General features: G+C 37.8%; 1 protein-coding gene across 1 annotated transcript in view; it reads right to left on the bottom strand.

The window, feature by feature from the left end:
• IQCH (IQ motif containing H) overlaps positions 1-21539 on the bottom strand; it is a 259181-nt gene that overhangs the window by 109105 nt on the left and 128537 nt on the right. The window contains exons 9-12 of the mRNA XM_073012272.1: positions 19824-20375; positions 19049-19115; positions 8983-9066; positions 4708-4883 (exon numbers count right to left, since the gene is read on the bottom strand). Of these exons, the coding sequence (XP_072868373.1) occupies positions 4708-4883; positions 8983-9066; positions 19049-19115; positions 19824-20375 (879 nt within the window). The remainder of the gene's footprint in view (positions 1-4707; positions 4884-8982; positions 9067-19048; positions 19116-19823; positions 20376-21539) is intronic.

The following is a 21539-nucleotide window of genomic DNA, read 5'->3' as shown; positions in this document are numbered from 1 at the left end:
ATCGCTTGAGCCAGGGAGATCAAGGCTGCAGTGAACCAAGATCATGCCACTGCACTCCGGCCTGTGTGACACAGTAAGACCCTGTCTCAAAAAAATAAAAAATAAAGTCATTAAAATGTTACAAAATTAATATAATGTAAAAGTGCCAGAGTCTCAAGGGAGTTGAAGGGATTTTATAGACTAGCATCTACTACCCCAATTCTAGTGAAAAATTGTCTACTTACTGCAGCATAAAAACATGGAGAAATGCTAAGTGATTGTTTCAAGGAATATCAGATGCACCAGTTTGCAGATTGTAGTGATTGTTTCAAGGAATATCAGATGCACCAGTTTGCAGATTGTCAGAGAGTATAATTCCTGAGTATGGGAGAAAGAGAACTGGACTGGGGAGAACACCTGCATTTCAGTTTGAATTTGTGACTTGCTAGGTGATTTAGAAAACTCAACCTTTCTGAGTCTGTTTCTCATATTCAAATGAGGGGTTGGATGAGAAGTCTCTAGGGTCCTTCCAGCTCTGAAAGAACTTTCCCTTTAAAACAAGAGCTCTTTTGGACTTACTGCTTAATGGGTACAGAGTTTCTTCTTGGGATGATAAAAAGTTCTGAAATCGATAGTGGCAATGGTTGTACAACAATGTGAATGTACTTAATGCCACCAAACTGTACATTTAAAAATGTTTGAAATGGTAAATTTTGTGTTATATATAATTTACCACAATTTTAAAAGGCAAAAAACAGAGCTCCTCTGAGACGAGGATTTACATGATTTCCCCTATTGGGCCCTTCCTCCAGATTAGGTGTTCTATTCCAAGTTCCTTAGATCTACGCAATATGCCTTTTCTACTCTAGTTTTAAATCCTTTTTTTTTTTTTTTTCTTTTTTCTTCTTTTTTTTTTTTTGTAGAAGCAGGGACAGAGTCTTACTCTGTCACCCAGGCTGGAGTGCAGCGGTGCAAACACGGCTCCCTGCAGCCTTGACCTCCCAGGCTCAAGCGATCCTCCCATCTTAGCCCCTCAAGCAGCTGGAACTATAGGCGTGTGCCACCATGCCCGGCTAATTTTTGTATTTTTTGTAGAGACCGAGTTTTGTCATGTTGCCTGACATGGAAGGCTAGGTTGCAAACTCCTGAGCTCAAGTGATCCACCTGCCTTGGCCTCCCAAAATGCTGAGATTACAGGTGTAAGCCACTGCACCTGGCCTTAAATCCATTGAAAAAACATACTTCTGAGAATACAGTTCTAGGAAACCCAATGTTCCATTTGACAATGGCCAGTGATAACACCTGGCAGGTTTGTGTTTTCCATCTGGTTAGTCACTGTCTTTCTTCCTTGTTTATTTCACTATTTTCTTTTTCCCGTAAATTATTCCAGTGAAGACATGTAAAAAAATTGAACTAAATAGGTGACTTGAGTTACGATGTCTGTGGTGAGCTTTTCAGGGCACCCAGAAGAGGATTCCAAGGCAGCAATCTTTTCACGGTAAGTTCACAAGATCAAAGCCTTTGACGTGATCTCTCGTTTGATCCATATGACATTGAATCAATTAGCTATCCCTATTTTGGAGATGGGAAAATTAAGCCTCAAGTGATTTGCTCAAAGTCACACAGCTAGTAAACAGCAGAAGCAGGATTCAAACCCCGCTAACACAGTTGACATGCCACTGCTGCCACAAGTTCCTTATTTTATCGAGTGAGTAGTAAAGACCTGGTGGGTTTTTGAGATGTGAAGGAGGATGGCAGACACAGCAATAGAACCTAATGTTAACATTCTGAGCACATTTCCAGCCAGGATGGAGTTCCATCTCCTCTAGGTTTGCTTGTTTCTATTGGCAAGTACTCTACCCGACTCAGTATTATAGTCATCTGCGGGCATGCCCTAGACTCCAGGCAAGATGCTGCCACAGTATTGTGTTCCATATGTGTTTAATACAGATTTAAATGTGAATGAGTGATGGCAAAGGATGTATCACTAATCACAGGTCTTGTATGACCATTTGGAAAACATCAGTATCATCAGATCCAGGCAATGGATTGACACAGATGACAAAATCTAAAATGTTTCTAGTTCCATTGAATTATAGCTACATTTAATTTATCACCACTGATTTTTTTTTGACCTGAGATAAAAGGTAGTTGTTTAGGATGTCTTCATAAACACTGAAATGTCTAAAAACAGACATAATGACTTTTATAAAGAGCACATTTTACCATTACAGATTCAAGAATCATATAGTAACTTGGAGAGATGTACAAACAGATTTTTGGCATGCTTTAAAAAATCTCATAGCCATCCATTTAAATGAAAATCAGCACTGATATAATTTCTCAAACCCATTAAAAACAAATAAAGCAATCGCCAAACATGAACAATAACTGATTTGAAAGTAAGAATTTAATTTTTGCATTTTTAAAAAGTTGATTGCTTATGAGTAATTACTCAAATAATTTAAACTTGAGCTATGAGGAGAACTATTAAGTACTTAAAACCTTGCCTGTTTGTTTCTACTCATAAAGATGTAAACCAATACTATGTGCGTCTGTGAGTGCCTGTCTCCTGCTTAGAAGCCAAAGAGTGGACTAGCAAGGGTACAGTTCTCAGGTAATAGGATGATAGAGTTGAAGATGACTCTGAAATGATCTAATCCAGGATCTCATTTTAGAGATGAGGACCAGAGGACCAGAGAGGTAAGGGGGCTTGCCCAAGGCCCCAGGTCATCCAGGAGCAAGGCAGTCATTCCAACTCATGATACTGCTCTGGGGTAGAGAGATTTTGGTTCACACTCGGGCCTTACTAGTAACCTTGGATTAGAAACGGAGTATTGGTTTCCTCAGCCATAAAGAGAGATGGATAAAAAGAGCTATCTTTCCATCTTGATGCATTATTCTGATAATCAAATGAGAAACTGGGCTGGGCATGGTGGCTCACGCCTGTAACCCCAGCACTTTGGGAGGCCGAGGCAGGCGGATCACTTGAGATCAGGAGTTCGAGACCAGCCTGGCCAACATAGTGAAACCCCCGTCTCTACTAAAAATACAAAAATCAGCTGGGAGTGGTAGCACATGCCTGTAATCCTGGCTATTCAGGAGGCTGAGGCAGAAGAATTACTTGAACCTGGGAGGTGGAGGTTGCAGTCACCTGAGATTGCACCACTGCATTCCAGCCTGGGTGACAGAGTGAGACTCTGCCGTCTCAAAAAAAAAAAAAAAAAAAAGGAAAGAAAAGAAACTATATGCTAAGAATTTGAAAAATGTTAGTTTTCTCACTTTTTTTTCTCCCCAATCTAGTGACCCTTCCCCATTCTATGCCTCTTTAATGTATATGGGCATTTCAGACGTGCAGAAACTCCTTACTAATAGCTAGCAGCCATTAGATCAATTTTCTGGCTGGAGAAAATCAGGAATTTAACTATACACTAATGGTAGTTCTTTTTCTTCCTTGCACCCTAATGTCCATAGTAACTGTGTCAGTGAGGCCAAGCAATAACTAGGAAGCACCAAAGAAATTCTTACATTGGTGGAGGATATTGGAAGGTTCCCAAGAATGTACGTAAGTGGCAGTGATTTGCCACTTGTCCTTTCTTTTGCTTCCCCAGCCCCTGTCCTTGCCTTCCTCTTTCACAGCCAAAAGTGCCAATGAAACAAAACTGAGCAGAGGGTTTTTAAAGGAATACTGAGGCGTCCAGTTAGGAAAAAATAAAATGTTCATTTTGGTAGAAAAGAATAAATCCTGACAACAATTCAGTGAGTATCAGCAAAGTAGAAATGCTATCGAAACTCTCCCCAGTCCTGGCAAGCCTTTCCTTAGGTCCCTCCCCTACCCCCCCGTTTTTTTGGTCAAATCATGGTACATCTGAAGTGTTAATGGGTAGTCCACCCAACACATAGATGTTCCCTATGTATAGCATGCAATCACTTTGGCAATAGAGAGACAGTTGACTTTGGTGCATTTCAATTGTAAATGAAGATAGCTATCTTTAATTACATCAAAAAAGTCTCCTCAAAAATGCATAGTCCATTAGGTATTAAACTGTTATCTGGTTAACATGGGCAGTTCAAATTCTTGTTAAAATGTAGATAAATTCGTTTTAAGCCATCTTTTGTACTGCCTTATTCTAGAACGCTGCCTTTATCATTCCATGAATTTCCCAAAGGCTCTTGTCTAGGAATAGGATTCCACTCAGAATTCATTCCATTCACTAAAAAATCAGCACAATTAAAAAAAAAAAAAAAAAAAAAAACCTGAACATTTTTCATTAGGAACCATCTGATATGGTAAATCAAGCCAAATTCCCCTCAGGGGGAAAAAACATGGAGTACCTGTGTGGATCAGAAAAGAGAGGGCCTGGTCTAGTTCTGCTCCTAACTAGTTTTATGACTGTGGGCAGGCCCAGCCTTTCTCTGCCTTAGTGTCCTCCACACAAAATTAAGAAAAAGGAATGGTACCTGTTATAAATCCACCTACTTGATGGTACCACCTAGTAACTGGAATTAGGCTACGACTACAGAGAAACTGGGCAGGGGTAGCTCCACTGAGTCTGAAAGTTAAACTGGAATATTTATTTCCTACAGACCAACTAGTAGTCTAATCAGGAAAGCTGTTAAACTTGCAATAATATTTCACTGATGTGTACCAGAGCATTGCAAGTTATAAAATTTCCAATTTAATTTTACTGCATCCCTGAAACCGTAGTAATTAGAAGAGAAACTCACGGGGAAAATGTTTACAGCTTCAGGGGTGATAATTTTGATCCTGTCCTGCAGGTCACTTCTGTCCTCAAGGTTCCCCGATTTGACGGCTGCATGTAGACTTAGGATTTTTTTGTAATACAGCACTAACTCATCATTCATATGATGGGAGCAGATGTAGATGACGTTCACATTGGCATCTAAAAACAACAGGCACAATGTTAATTACTGGTGTGAAGGTAAATGACATTATGAACTCTGGCATCCGACTGATGTCGTGCAGTTTAAAATAAAGAGCATATCCAAAACCCATGTTGAGGTTAATTTAGATTGGTTTTGTACTATCTGAGCAATCTAACTGGCTTTTTTACAGTTCGGCATTTCTCTAAAGAAAATATAAATAACACCACTACCAAAAAAAAATAGATGCAATGATTCCTTCAGAAGGAGGGCTGTGAGATACCTTGGAAATGTACTTTCAAATAATACATAGGGATTTAGCCATACAACTCCCATTAACATCAATAGGAATTGCATACTGCTTTAAAAATTTATTCCATTAACTTCAGTAAATTATAAAACAGAGCTATTAATTTTACAAAGCTGATGAAATTGCAATTTCTTATTCTGTATGGACTTGACAGGGCCAATTCAGGGAATGTCCTGTTCAAATAAATGGTCTGATTATAATCATAGCAATGATTATTTCAGGAAACCAGCCTTTCCCCTGCTTGATTCCCAAAGAGGAGTATATTACTTAAAAAGCAGGTTTTGTGATTTTGGGTTTAAAGGAAACACTGCCTTAATTTAACTTTTCTCCTTCTTAAGATGTGCTTCTTACATGTAACATCACAAGAAATCCTAATTAAATATCCCATCCAAATGGAATAGTGAAATGAGAGTATCCACTCCATGCTGCAGAATATTTCAGGGAGTATGAATAGGAAATCAGCAGTCAATGAAGTCATTCATTTGTTCATCCATTCATTCACAAAATAGCTGACTGGTCTGTAGGGGCAAAGCCCTGGGCTAAAGGTGGAGGGAAATACAGCAATTATTGTGGGCACGATGAAGCACGCAGACCAGGTACTTAGAGAAGTTCAGAGAAGGGAGCACTGTAAATGTTTTCTTAGGCAAGTAGGGCAAAGAGGGGATTTTAAGATTCCTCTGATTGGTTTGGCAGAGTATATATACAGAGCATAGACTGATTAAATTCTAGGTATTTAACCTTTCTAAGCATTCATTTCTTCATCTGTAAAAAGGGGAATAAAACCACCTGGGGCGTATTGTTTTAGACACTATTAAATGAGTGAAGATATAGAAAGTATCTGGTGCAGCATCTGGCACATAGTAAGTGCGCAAGAACAGCACAGGTGTGTGAATGTGCTCCTGGCCCACCCTGACTAGGCTGGCCAACAGTGACTCCCCAACTGCCCCCACACCTACGTTCCTTTTTTTTTTTTTTTTTTTTTGAGACAGAGTCTTGCTCTGGAGTGTAGTGATGTGGTCTCACCGCAAGCTCACTGCAAGTTCCGCCTCCCGGGTTCACGCCTTTCTCCTGCCTCAGCCTCCCGACTACAGGCGCCCACAACCACGCCCGGCTACTTTTTTGTATTTTTAGTAGAGACGGAGTTTCACGGTGTTAGCCAGGATGGTCTCGATCTCCTGACCCCGTGATCTGCCCGCCTCAGCCTCCCAAAGTGCTGGGATTACAGGCGTGAGCCACCGCGCCCGGCCCCCTACGTTCCTTTTGATCAGTGCCTCAAGATTTAACATGAAGTAGTGTCCTCTGTGTTCTATCCTATTGTTTCCAATCTATTAATCTTGTCTCTCCAAGCTCCTTAAAGGCAATGTTTGTACTATTTCTTATATTCCCCCAAGCCCTGGCACAGTGTGGAATATGTAGGAGTCACTCAATAAACACTTGTGAACAGACTGAAGGGATTATGGAGAGATTTGCAAAGTTGAGAAAGTCTTTTATGCCTAGACGCAAGGCATACAAGAGAAATCTCCCTCTCCAGAGACCTAGAGGCGGTGTTTTCTGAACTGGCTCAGTGCTAGGTCCAGAGCAGGTGCTCCATACATGTGAATATTTAGGTGGCTCCCATTTAATTTTGAAGCATAAACCTCAAAATAAATTAACTGAGGAGACAGTAAGTAAATAACTTGCATCCAATTGCTGAATCATCAAATTAGTCATCCGAAGTCTTGTGTTTTGAAGAAGAGACTAGCGTCTAACCAAATTACAATAGAGGTTTTAAAAATCAAACTAATGAGTTTTTTTAAGTATGAAAGAATAGGGCAGAAAAACAACAAAAATAGCTTACAGACTGTAGCAAAGGAAAAGCAAATTTTTTCTTGGGAAGAAATTTCTAGGTTACAAATGATAAAAGGAATCATGTTGCCAATTTCACCTTTCCTGTTCATTTCTGGCAAAGGCATCCATATCACCAACTCTAATATTCAGTATTAATAGGTTTTATCATGCGTTAATTTTACACATGTTCAAAATTAACTGACAGGTAATTTTGGAAAGGAATTGATATGAAGATGAAACTTGCTTTGACTGCTAGTCAGTAATCAGTCACTTTCTTGCTGAACTCATCTAGGAACTAGCCATTGGGGTCTCCACCTGAGAACCATGAAGTCACAGACAATATCTAGTGACCAGCCTTACCAGTGTGACTGGATTATCTTTGTTTCCCCCGAATAAGAAAGAAAAACCATAAGGGATAATTATTTATTCTTCCATAAAATTATTACTTATTTTTCTAGTTTATTCACATTTTTATTTCACAAGAAAGTACTTTTTTTCATCTATTTCTAAACTTTCATTACTCCTCTTGAAGACATTTTATGATTGCACTGCTATATCATAAAGACTATGTACCAAGAAAAAGGCATTTGGCTCATAATCTCTCAGAAATGTTCATATAAGCAAAATATTCCATTGCAGGTAGAGACAGACTGAATTATTGAGTTGTTTAAAATAGAAGCCTAATACTTTCAAGTCTTTTCCAATAATGAGAATCTTTTATAAAGAAATTATTTGGTGATGGCTTATACTATATATAGAAAGGGATATAAAAAGCTGAAGAAAAAAATTAATTCAAATAAATTACAGCGAAGTCTGCCCTCTGCTAAACTTCAGTGGTTTCCATCCAGTCAGGTTTTTAGTTGAAATAGCTTAATACTAACAAGTCAATCTTAAGTCATTAAAACATTTTTTTGTAATGCTGAAAAACAATCTTAGTGCCTAGATAATAGATTAAAGCAATTATGATTATTATTTTAGGACACTGTAAATTTCTAGTACTGATGTATTTTTTGCTACCAAATGGCATTTATAAAATAATAATGATGCTGAAATATATATGAATAATGTAAAGTATGTCATTCCAGGGAGCCAGCTAAGTTGGTCCTTCATCATTTAAAAGTCTTCCTTGTTTTTCTTAAATAAGGGCCAAAGAAATTGCATTTTAACAAAACAAAGAAGTTCTTATTTGATAACTAATAAAAATCTAATTTTTATGTAACAACCTTGAACTTTTGGCAAGTATCTCACAAACAGATTCAATGTCATTGCTTAGCTTTTGCAACCTATATTCTTAGAGCCTAATCTGAACCCGGGCCTTGAACAGTGTCAACCAAAGCTGTCACATTCAGGCATGCTTCCTGCCTGGCTCCAGATGGGTGTCTGACTAAGAACTGACCAAACCAGTATCAGAACTTGACTTTCACAAAGATGTACACATCACTCAATCAAGGTCTGTATTTCTAAAAATTCCCTCCATTAGGCACTTCATGTTTTCTAATAACAAGATGCTCTATATTTAAATAAAACCTTCTTTTAAAATTATATCTTCATTTTCCCCTCTTTCTTCTTATGAAAACACAATGCTTCATTTCTGATACTACCTTTCACTCATTCCCCAGATATTATAAGAGATAAGACTGACACGAATGTAAAATTTTGATTTCACTCACTGCAAGATTCAGTAAACAAAGAAGATTTTTGGCTTACAGGAGAGAAATTCTGATCTAAACCTGTAGCAAAGAGAATCTAGAAAACTGTCCAAGTAAATTGGTTAAAATGTCATTTTTTAATTCAAGCTGATTTTACTACAAATCTGTTTTTTAAAATAAAACATTGAATTGCCCTGTAAGTAGATTAAAAATCTGAGCTTTTTCCTTGTAGAGGAAAAAAATAATCAACAAACAAACAAACAAACAAAACATTTTATCAACACCCACTGATAAACGTTCCAAAGAGTCACTTGTGTAAACTGTTGACTGTACCTAAGATGTCACACAGCCTCCCCAGCTGCGTGTTCTGCTGTGTGTTGAAATCGGCAATATGTTCTCTCACAGGCTGGGAATACCCTAAAAGGCAAACAAGGTGTCAAAACCCAGAAAGAGCAAGTCAATATAGCAACATGGCACAAGAGAATTTCAAAATGTCACAGTCCATATTTCTAGGAAAACATTTTCTCTGAAGCATCTTACAGAAACAACCCAATCCCGAAGAATGACGTGCTTGTTTCTCGGGTGAATTAAACATTATTCTGGAAGATGTGCTAAGCAACATAGTCTGTAACAGAGGGGTTCACATTTTCCAATACCAACAAGGCTGCTAAGAATCAAGATGACAAAACATGGAGAAAATTTCTGACATGCAACGTGAATGTTTACAAGGATGCGTAAGAAAATTATGCTCAGGTTAAAAAAATATTGTTTTGGCTTCTTAATGTGAGCTTCCTATATGGTATTTTGAAAATGTGTTCCAGAATCATTCTTAAGTGACACACAGATTTCAGATAAATCCCTTGCTGTCAGGAATACATATTTAAATAATACATATACTAAAGAAATCAACTTCTGCTCACAGTCAAAAGAACTTTTAACCTTCAAAGGGCAAGAAGAGCTACTGCAGTTACTTTGTCAGTACTAATAAAAGTCCTGCAGTTTGCCTTTATTTCCACTGGAAACAGAGCAGAAGGGAAAACACATATGGATTACTATTGTCCAAAAATCTCTCACAAAAGAAACAACAGTGGAAACACTTTCTGCTGATATTTCAGGTCATTAAAAAAAAGTGAATCAAAACATAAACTTAAAAAGCATGCGTACTCACAAGCAGGTATAATTGCTTATATGAAATTCAACAACTGTAGGGGTAACTCTTTTTTTCTTCATAAAATTGCTTTTCACATTTTGAAGAGATGCTTCAATGCCTCCTTGTGGTTAGTGAGCCCAAACACATGTTTCAAGTTAAACTGCTCTAGATAAAGTGGTTTTATATACCACAGCTTCAAGATGTGACACACATTTCCTTTTCAGCATAAGGAAAACTATGGCAATTCAGGCAATGGGGCTTCAGACCAAATGAACTCTGATAATTGACTCTTTGCTTTGATGTCAGTGTTTAAACACTAGACAATGTCTGGAAATTAAATGACTTTACAATCATCTAAAAGTCTCTCTTTGCTTTGCATCTGGACTTAAGAATTAAAGAGAGAGGCAGAAGGACAAATGAGCTGTTCGAATCATTTTTGAAAAATTATTCATCTCTCAAATAATTTAGAGAACCGTTCCACATATAAAAGCTAATATAGGCAGTTACAACTCCAATGTCTTTATGTGTGACTGCAATATTGTACCTTGGGATTTTGTATATGTATAATTTTATCTATATTCAAATAAATGTTTAGAAAGATGTATTGTGGATAACATATAGCAAGAGTATAAAAAGGCAGGAAAATGCCTAAAGAATAAAGTGTGATTAAGAAAAGTGCCTGAGAGCATTCCATGACTGCATTGCCTTTCAAAAGTAAAGATAAAAGCAGTATAATATGTCTCATTAAGATGATGTCCAATTTAAAATATAAAAGATGTCTGATCACTTTGTTGCCACATATGCAGCATGTGAGTGAATAAGTCTGTGTTCCATTCCACTGTTTGAAGTCAGTTTTCCAACAAATTACTTGGGACCTCTGTTACCACTGATCAAGAATGCATATAAAATGTCTACATAGAATATACCCATTTTAAAGAAGTGTATGCTAATCTTGGAACATTGTTACAGAGAATCATATGCAGTTACAGATATGAAAACATCTTGTAAGCTGTAAAGTGCTTTATAAACACAAGGTATTCCAATGTTACAAGGTATGGGTGTTTCCAAAACGTATAACAACAACAACAAACTCTGTGACAAGCAACAGACCATTCTACATGGACGAGATACAATGCAATGTACAATGACATCAGCAGAGCAGAAGTTGGGAGTCACTATATTTTTTTAGTCAGACTTGTTTTGTTTTATACATCCATAAAGTACATGTGTTGACAGGTGAAAAGATTTCATCAATGTTGGTAGCATACACTAAATATAACAGTGACTTAACCAGGAAACTATCAACAAGGATGTCGTGGTTTGCGGGAGTTCAGTAGACATGCCCAGTGGCGATGAGACACTACACTTTGGAATATAATCTACAATGACATGGTTTCTTCCAGGGTCTGATTAGGAACACTGAGGGAGTTTTGAGAGACCATTATCCTCAATCCTGTCGTATTATAGATAAGGAAACTCAAGGTAAGTGTCTTGTCTCTTGTCCAAGGTCACATAAACCTACCAATTATTATACAGTTTAGATACTACATATTAGCTCTTGTGAGAAATTTAGTTATAGAAAATAAAAGACTCTCCAAGTGTGAGCAGAGAAGAACTCCAGAAGGGACAAAGAGCTTTTCTCACTTTTATTTTCAGTTGTTGTGGTAGGCAGAATAGTGGCCGTTCAAAAATATCCGAGTTCTAATACCCATAACCAGTGAATATATTGGATTACATGACAAAGAAGAAAAACAGTTGCTAATGGAATTAAGGTTGCTATCAACCGACCTTAAAATCAAGAGATTATCCTGGATTGTCTGGCTGGACCAGGTGTAATTGTCAGAGTCCTTAGAAGTGGGAGAGGGAAGCAGAAGAGAAGAGTTGCTAGGTCTCTACTGAGGCAATAAGGTCCTCATTATCATGCGTTATATGCCTGACCACCCTTTTCTAAAGTTCTTAGTCTCCCTTCACTGTCATTCTCTTGCACCTGTTCTTCACCACCCTTTTCTCATGTTGTCACTACATATTTCTTTGCTTGGCTGTTTACTTTGTTGTCCATCTCTCCTTTCACCTGCACCACTCTAGCTCCTGCAACCAGACTCATAGCTACGTTAGAGCAGGCACTTGTGAAATCTCCAGTCACATAAATGAATGAAACATGTGTGAAGCCCATACTCAAATAATCTTTTTAATTCTTTTTTTTTTTTTTTTTTGACAGGCTATCATTCTGTTGCCCAGGCTGGAGTGCAGTGGTGCGATCTCAACTCACTGCAGCCTCAACCTCCTGGGCTCAAGTGATCCTCTCACCTCAGCCTCTCAATTAGGTGAGACTACTGGTGCACACCACCACATCTGGTTAATTTTTGTAATTTTTGTAGAGCCAGGGTTTCACCATGTTGCCCAGGCTGCTTTCAAATTCCTGGGCTAAAGTGATCCACCCACCTCAGCCTCCTAAAGTGCTGGTATTATAGGGGTGAGCCAACATGTCCGACCTGTCTTTTAAATTCTTAACCCTTTCTCCTGTGTGTTCTCATCACTCCTTCTTTCAACTCTCCTAAAATTGGGTTCTCTAAGCTGGAGAACTTCTGGAGAATTCAAAGAGTGGTAAGTGGGATTTGTAGCTTTTTCCAGGCCCTCATTAGCACAGAATACAACACTAGCAGAAAGAGGCACTCTCTCTTCCTCATCACTGTAGAAAGGATCACAGCCTCTTTTCTCATGGCCATTCTCACTTCCTGCAAAATATTCCTAGTTTGATAGAGAGTTCCACCTTTTCTCAAATAAGTAGTTGTGAAATATTATTGTCTCTACATCAAAGAAGGTTACCTGAGAGCTGCCTCTCTGAAGTTATTCATCTACTACTTCTGGTCCTCCATTGAACCAAGGTTGATCATCAAGGGTTACTGGCAATCATTTCTCCATCTTCATTTCTACCTTCACTGCCTTTCCCAGTCCCTTTCTGCATAAACATCTATCAGATGAGATAGAAGCTCTTGTGAGAACTCACTCACTACCATAAGAAAAGCAAGGGGGAAACCTGCCCCTGTAATACAATCGTCTCCTACCAGGCCCCTCCTCCAACATGTGGGGATTACAATTCAAAATGAGATTGGGTGGGGACACAGAACCAAACCATGTCAGCAGTGATTCTCAAATTGTGATCCGGGGACCCTAGCGGATACTGAGAACCTTTCAGGGAGTCTGCAGGGTCAAAACTATTTTCAAAATTATACTGAGATGTTCTTTGCCTTTTTCAATCTTGTTCTCTTACAAGTTACAAAAGACAAAAAGTTTATTAATATGATTGTAGATTCCACATTGCAGCTAACACTTAGATTACCATTGTTGAGTTTAGTATAAAGTCAAAGAAGAATATACACAACTATCTGAAAAGGCTATAAAATATACAAATTATTCTTCCATTTTCCAAATACTTATCTGTGTAGGGCTGGATTTTCTTCATGTGTGTCAACCAAAACAACATATTGCAACAGATTGAATACAGAAGCAGATATGAGAATCCAACCATGTTCTATTAATTTTTCAGACCTGTCAGACAGTCCTACCCTTCTCACTAATTTCTTTTGTTTTAGAAAATAATTATGTTTCAAAAATATGTTATTTAGGTTAGTGTTGGTAGTGGGCTTATTATTGTTATTTTAAAAAGAAGTTAATAAACATTTTAAAAATTATTCTGTTTTAATTTCAAATACAGTTGATAATGACAGATATAACCCACTTAAACTAATGTTCTTTAGGGTCTTCAATAATTATGATGAGTGTAAAGGGGTCCTGAGAACCACTGAACAAGCCTTTTAATATTTTTTATGAGTGTAAAGGATTTTATCTTTTATAGTGAAAAATTCCTTTTACAGCATATCCTAATATTAATAGATCTCATGAAAAGCCTGTAAGCTGGAGTCACCTGATACCTAGTTCAATGTTGTTTCCTTATTTCATGGTACAACATCATATAGCTCAAGACCAATTGGATAATTTCATATTACAAGATCATGGGACCAACTCTGATCTAACCAGTATCAATGAGTGTTGATTTGGATACATGGGTGAATACAAATATGTGTTGGTTTGGGCTATAAAACATTTTTAAAGTTTAAGTGTACTTTGTTCCTGATTCTGAAAGATCTGGATATTTCTGGGAGATACTCACAAAGATCTGGATATTTCTGGGAAATGCTGTCTAGGAAGTCTTGGCAGTACACCTATCCCAAGAATCTAGTATGGCAACACCATAGTTAAACTATGGATTCTATACTACTTGCCAAAATATATGTTGAAGACTGCAAAGATTTTATCGAAAGTCCAGATTTTCTAGCCTGAGTGGAAGGAACAACATCTATCCTGTCTTTGAGTTGTCAACTCAAAAGTAAAAAGCAGCACTGAACTGGGTATCAGGTGACCCCAGGTCATAGCAGAGAAAGTTGAAAGGTGCCAATATGCGTGGAGGCATAGCAAAAAGTGATTGCAGATCTAACGCCCTTGGCTGCCATCCTCCACTCTGCCCCTGTTCCCAAATGTAGGTGAGCTCAAGCTTTTATCTCTTGGCAGAAAAGACTGGAGTTAGGAAGCAAGAGTCTCATAAGCATTTGGGACTTTCTCAGTTCAGCATATGATTGGTTGCACACAAAAGTAAGTTTCCCTATCCTTTCTTGTAGGCTTCTGTGAAAGTGCAGACGAGCTAGAAAATGCTGTATTTCATGAACTTCATAATACCAGGATCCATAATTTTTATCGAATGAAGAATTTGAAGACCACTACTTATTTTAACCCCAAGAATAATAACTTGCTAAAGTAGGGCACAGAGGAAAAATATGAAACTGAACTGTATACATTCTTTTTAGTCATCAAATCAATTGGCAGTAAAATTAAAGATTACACACAGAGAAAAAAAAATCCCACCTCAGTATCTCTCCTATTTTTACTTTAAAGGTAGAGGAGAAGTGAGAGTGAAAACTCATCCCTGGAGGTTTAATTGGCTGGCAGTGGCTCCATATACTGCTCACAGCAGCAGAGCCCTATACTTGGCATGTCTCATTTAATGTCAATATATTTTAAAAAGCAACTGAGTTTACACGTAGCACCAAGCGACGTGCTGCAATAAAGAAGCACAGGGGTTAAATTAAAAGTGGAGGAAATACTTGGCCAAAGAAACTGGGAGCAAAATTAGTCTGTAGGCTTTATTTAGACATCTGGTTTTTTAGAGGAATTAGGATTCTTCAGGTTCTTTCTCATTTGACTGATAGATTTTGCTTAAAATAGACCCTAATATTTTATTCCTGTTATGAACCACTGTAGATTATTTTGTTATAATTATATTTCATTAATAAAAATGATAAAATATGTAATATCCAATTAAGAGATCAGCCTATAAACTCTGAAAAATGTTTCTCTATCATCTTATAAAATTACAAGGCAAATCAGGTTTTTTTTTGACAGCAGCATTCCACTTCTCTTGTGGGTTAAAAATAGCTAAAATTTTTGTTATATCTAGGAATACTATCTGAAATACATAACAATCAATCAAGCTTCATAAGTCCTCCTTTCTTTTTTTCTTTTTCTTTCTTTTTTTTTTTTTTTTTTTGAGATGGAGTCTTGCTCTGTCACCAGGCTGGAGTGCAGTGGTGTGATCTTGGCTCACTGCAACCTCCGCCTCCCAGGTTCAAGCGATTCTCCTGCTTCAGCCTCCCAAGTAGCTGGGACTACAGATGCCCTCCACCACGCCCAGCTAATTTTCATATTTTTAGTAGAGATGGGGTTTCACCATGTTGGCCAGGATGGTCTCAATCTCTTGACCTCGTGATCTGCCCGCCTCGGCCTCCTGAAGGGCTGGGATTACAGGCGTGAGCCACCGCGCCCGGCCCAAGTCCTCCTTTCAAAGAGGTTACTCCACACTGTTTAATTGTCTTACTGTTCATATTACCAAGCCATAGATTTTAAAATACTTTATAAATATTCTGTGGTCAAAAACCTTACTGCAAGGCCATCCTTTCTGTGATCACCAGTTTGGAAAATGCAATTATTCCCATGTGTGCAAAACTGCATAAATAACCAAATGCTTACAACTACAATATATTATGCCGTTATCAGCTACTTAGCTTTCATTTGAAGGGTTCAAAGAAGTTAGTGCAGCCCCAATTGGCTAGCAGCATGGTGTGATTATGTGTAGAGCTAATTCTACAGCAAATTTCCTATGGAAGGAGAAAAAGAGGACAAGGCTGCAACTTGTGTTAAATGCCTGAACCAGAGAATCCTACCAACTGATTTTCACTAGTGAATCTGTCTCAACTCTGGAAATGAAATTACTAGACTGAATAGTTTTCTTGCAGTACATTTAGAGAAAAAATTGCTTCACTTTCATCCACTTCTATTTTTATGAATTGTATAGGTAAGTCCCTGGTGCATGAGACAAAGAAGTTTGTGGCATCTAGCTGAAATCTTCTTTAAGGACTCCCAGGGATGTGGTACACAAAAAAGGGTACCCTATATCCTTAAAAATATACACATAGTTCGAGAATTCTATCTGTGGAACACATAGGAGATGACAGCTTGTTGTTACTTAATTTAATGTCCACAAGTCATTTTTATAAAATCCAAAGCACGGCCGCGATCCCAGCACTTTGGGAGGCCGAGGTGCGTGGATCATTTGAGGTCAGGGGTTCAAGACCAGCCTGGCCAACATGGTGAAAACCCGTCTCTACTAAAAATACAAAAATTAGCCAGGCGTGGTGGCACATGCCTGTAATCCCAGCTACTCAGGAGGCCGAGGCAGGAGAAATGGTTGAACCCAGGAGGCGGATGTTGCAGTGAGCCGAGATGGCACCACTGCACTCCAGCCTGGGTGACAGAGTGAGACTCTGTCTCAAAAAAGAAAAAAAAATCCAAAACATATTGTAGAAACAAATACTATATGATCAAAGCCCAGGTATTATTCTCTTTTGAAAGTGTGCAATTAGTCTTGTAAAATGCTCAGTTGAGAAAAACTCTGAGCTTGTTCTTATCTCTTAGAAATTATACAATTAGCAGTTTTTCTTTACAATGGGTATCATGTTGGTAACAAACAAAAATTGCTACATTAGGGAAGACCTTCGTATTTATTATATATTTATTTAAACTGAATATGTGTAATCCAGAAGAAAACTAGTTTTAATATCATATTTAAAATAATGTTTTCTATTTCTAGATTCTTTGGCCAGATTATTCTCCCACTTAATTTATTTTATTTTATTAATTTTTTTAGAGACAGTGTCTCTGTCACCCAGGCTGGAATGCAGAGGGATGATCATAGCTCACTGTAATCTCAAACTCCTGGGTTCAAGTGATCTTCCTGCCTTAGCCTTCCCAGTGGAAGGACTACAGGCCTGCGCCACCATGCCTGGCCAATTTTTGAAATTTTTTTAAACAGGGTCTCACTATGTTGTTCAGCCTAGTCTTGAACTGCTGGCCTCAAGCAGTCCTCCCAAAGTGCTGGGAACTCTCACTTAATTTATATTCAGTAAGTTCTTTTGAAATTTTAAGATAGATTCACTCAAATTTTTTTTATTACCCAGTTTACATAATGCTTACTTTCAAATTTTTCCTTCTTTGGAGACTCTTTTGCATCAAGCTTCTCTGCAGAGCAGACTGCATGGAAGTTTTTAGGAGGGTCAGAGGTGGGAGTGTAGGAGTAAAGAAGTTTGTGTCTATCACATCTTTGTGCTAAGCAACTTTGCAAAGTGGGGGCCCTGTATAGAGAAAGCAAAACAAAATTTTCCGTATAATATTAGGTCTGGTCCACAATTAGTTGCAGAAGCAAAGGCTCTTGCACCTTATTCGAAGGGCTCAAGTCAACTAATTGGGTCTGCAATTAGCCTCTTTGGTTGCAATCAATTACAAGTGCAATTTCTGTGTGTGAAATAATCTTGTGTGTAAAAGTAGTCTCACCAAAACAAAAGCCCAACTTAGAATGAAATTCACATCTGTCTTATCTCACTTAGATCCTAAGAAACAAATTTCTTTCATGAGCCATGAAGAACACCAAAACTAAAAGGCTCTGTGCAATGCAAGTATTTTCTTAACTTTCTGTAAGTACTTAGTTCTAAGTACTCCAGAATCTAGAAAAGATTGCCTTATTTTATTATTGATATTTTACTAATTTAAAAATAATTATATTTGTATAATAATTTAAATGTTTTTTTCTTTTCATATTACTGTTCAAATGTGTTATGTTTCTACACTACACATAAGTACACAAACTGGTTATACTCACATATGAATATGAATAAATTGCAATCCAGAATTCTATTACAACAGATCACTTAATGCATTGCTCTACTTAAAAGACTTTAACAAAGAGCTAATATGGATGTAACAAAGAGATTCAATGGGTTGTGCTGCTTGTCAAAACTCTAGCAAGTCAGCGTAGGAAATCTGACCTCACCAAGGAAGTTTAACACACTAGTGAGATGCAAAACAAAACAAAACAAAATAAGGAAGCAAACAAATCCCAAACATGTTAACAGTAGCTCATGTTTTAAAAGAAACTCCAGTGCAAATTTCCGAAATTCCCAATGTCATTTTGGCATACCTTTTTTTACCAGTGTGTTTCAGACAACAGCTTTTAAGTTCCCCAATTCATAAATGTAATTAAATAATTACATTAGTGCTAATTAACATGAAACTGCAGATTATTTAAGCGCAAAAAACACTATTCAACTTCTTAATTATTCTTGTTCACACAGCATTTCCTTTTGCTCAGGCGCCCTAGGTGCAAATAAAGCATCCCATCTGCTCGTAATTAGAACTAAATAATTTCAGAGAATGTAGCTTATCATTTTGACTGCACATTTGATTAAAAACAGTGTACAAGCAATATCCTGGCTTATTGGCGTAACAGCAACAACACATACAAGCCTGTATTCTTCTATTATTAAAGAAGATCAAAAACATTATCTGTTATTTCAGGGGGAAAAATACAACTTTTTAGTTCATTTCATACAGATGAAAGCGAATTACAGCAAATCACCTCTCCACTGAATAGCAGCCCCCACATAATGACTTTATTTGCTTAATCCCCAAATTAAACGCCGTTTCGAGCGAGGGCCCTGTGTTATTACTCTCATCATGTCGAGAACATTTTCCTGCCGAGACCAATTTGAATAAAACAAGGGGCCTTCCTTGAACTCAATCAAGGAGACATAATGTGGTGGGTAATAGAGGTTGCTGATAGATTTGCAGGCAAAAGTGTTATACCTAATGATGGGATATGGATAATAGTCCTCCTGGAGGTCCTGATGCGATTCCAGTTGGCTGCCAGATGCTAAAAATCAAGAAGAGCATTGATCAGTGACAGGAAGCGGTAGTGGATTCATCTAGTCAAACTTCAGCTGTTTTTCCACTGTACAGTTAAGCCAGGCATAAATTATATTAATTGATTTAATTACATACTTAAAACATCTTCCCCAATTAATTTAATTAGGTGGCTACATGATGCTACTGGCAGGGGAAGATTAGAGGCAGCTCACTTAATTAACAGAATATGAATGAAAAAAAGAGAAAGCAAACATAAATGAAATTGTGAGCACTAATTAAAAGGCTGTCTGCAAACTTAAATACTTTCTGACAAAGTGGTGACAGCAATGTAGACAAGAGAGGATCTTTTTTTTCTGAGCAAATTAAAGTGCCAGAAGGTATATATAGGGAGAAAAAGTAACGCAGTTAAAACATTGATTTTCTGACAGAACTACCACAGTCAAAGTGAAGGGACTTTTTTTTTTTTCCTATAGAAAAATTGCAACAGATTTTGCAGGCACGAAAGCCAGATTCCTGATTAGGGCTAAAATATGATGCACAAACAAATGTGGGGTTTGTGCATCATACATTGAGGGGAGAGAAAGGCGAGGGAGTCTGAGGCGAGGAGGGTAGTTGGAAACAGAAAGGGAAGATAAAGAGACAACTTATTGCAACCGCTCAAGCACGAAATGTTTAGTAAAAGAGGTCTGCCTTAACAGCTGGCAGCCTTGTGCACCTTGGCTCGAATGCGGAAATTCTCCAGGTGTCTCTGACGTGATTCCTTTAGTATCTTCTTTAGTCGAGTCTTATGGCAATGTAACAGCCAAGCAATGGCAATCACACCTGATGCCCACTTCTGCTGGCGATAAATGAGGAAGAATTTTCTCGCTCTGTAGCATTTCCATGTGGCTTGGATCTTCATGGCGGCCTCCGAATTTCCATCTTGGCCCTTGTACCTTTGCCCTGGAAGATTTATCAGCATTTGGACGTGAGCTGGGTCCTCTAACACTGACAGAAGGTCATATCTGGTAAGTTTATTCTTCAGCTCAAACTCTGGAAGGAGGGCCACCAAATTATTCCCTTTTATTTTGACTTCTGGTATTGCATAGTTCCTGAGAAACTTCTCAACGTGTTCCAAGAGAGAAAAAATACCTCCCCAAGCTAAGCTAAAATGTTCCTTGAATGCTAAGAAGTCTGGGGCTGTATTGTCTATGATGCCATCATAAATTAAAAAGTCATAATCCCACAGTGATTTCCGGGCTCTCGAAGGTGGTGTCACTTTCACGGCCTGTGGAAAAAAAGGAATATATTTCAGAAGTGAAAGATACTATGATCTCCTTTAAGTGAGTGGTCAAGACACACACTACCACATTATCATTTAGCATTCAATGGTGGGAAGATATGAATCCTAGTACTGATTTAACACACACATATCATAACATGAAGGTCTGGCTAGTATATATCATTAAAACTCATTACCAGATGGATATCTTAGAGATCACTCAAATCTATTAACATTTTTATAAAAGTGTTATAAAATTGTTCAAGGAAACTGGTCATAAAAAGTGACACATTTAGTTTACTTTGATACAGTCACCTGACCCCCAATCTCTGTGATTTAGTTTTTACACATGCACGCATGGTCTGAGAAGCATGTTGCTGATTCCGTGATCATAACTTATCCACCAGTCTGAAAAACAGGGTGAAGCCTTTCTTTGCATTCCTTTGGATAACTTCAAATGTGCCCGTTAAAAGTTGTTTCTGACTTCATAAAAGATCATCACTTTTTAGCATTTTATAGTTCTTCTGTCATCTTCTCTTAATATCCAGAGGTCATTTTTATAAGGAACATTATGTTATATGTTATCACCTTTGTCATTCTTAGGGTTCTCTTGACATGTGTTCTTTTATTCTTAAGTCTGGTATCTTCTTAGGAACATATCTGGGGCTGTCCCAGGTGGATTAGAATCACAAATCTGATAACAAAACCAAGGGAGCATTTGCTTTTCATTTTGTTTCCATCTGTATTGACATTTTAAGCTACGAAAATACTTTTATTTGTATTTGGCAAATTTCTAAGAATCGGATGCTGAGCAATTTTTTTGTTCTTTACACTTCCTATGTTAAAAATAATAAATGCTATTTAAAAAATCAAATCAGAGGTTGTTTAGATGTCAATAGCAATACATGTCACCCCCCCTTAACAAAAAGGAAAGGGAAATTGTGTTGTGTCAATGTCCACTCTGTATCCACTACATTTCAATTCTCAGAACCTATTCTGCTGAAGACACAGACACTCTGCCCATGATGTACATGTTCCTAATGGCTTGGAGGGGTTGGGGGAGACGGAGCGTACAGATTTTCAGACCCTGAGTTCTCGTCAGTAAATCCGGTATTAATTTACTGGGATAATTGTTTCTTCTTGCTTAGGGATGTAAGGAATAGATTGTTT

This window comes from Chlorocebus sabaeus, chromosome 26 (genome assembly GCF_047675955.1).
Source record: "Chlorocebus sabaeus isolate Y175 chromosome 26, mChlSab1.0.hap1, whole genome shotgun sequence".
Taxonomy (NCBI): Eukaryota; Metazoa; Chordata; class Mammalia; order Primates; family Cercopithecidae; genus Chlorocebus; species Chlorocebus sabaeus.
This window is presented reverse-complemented; position numbering and strand designations above follow the sequence as displayed.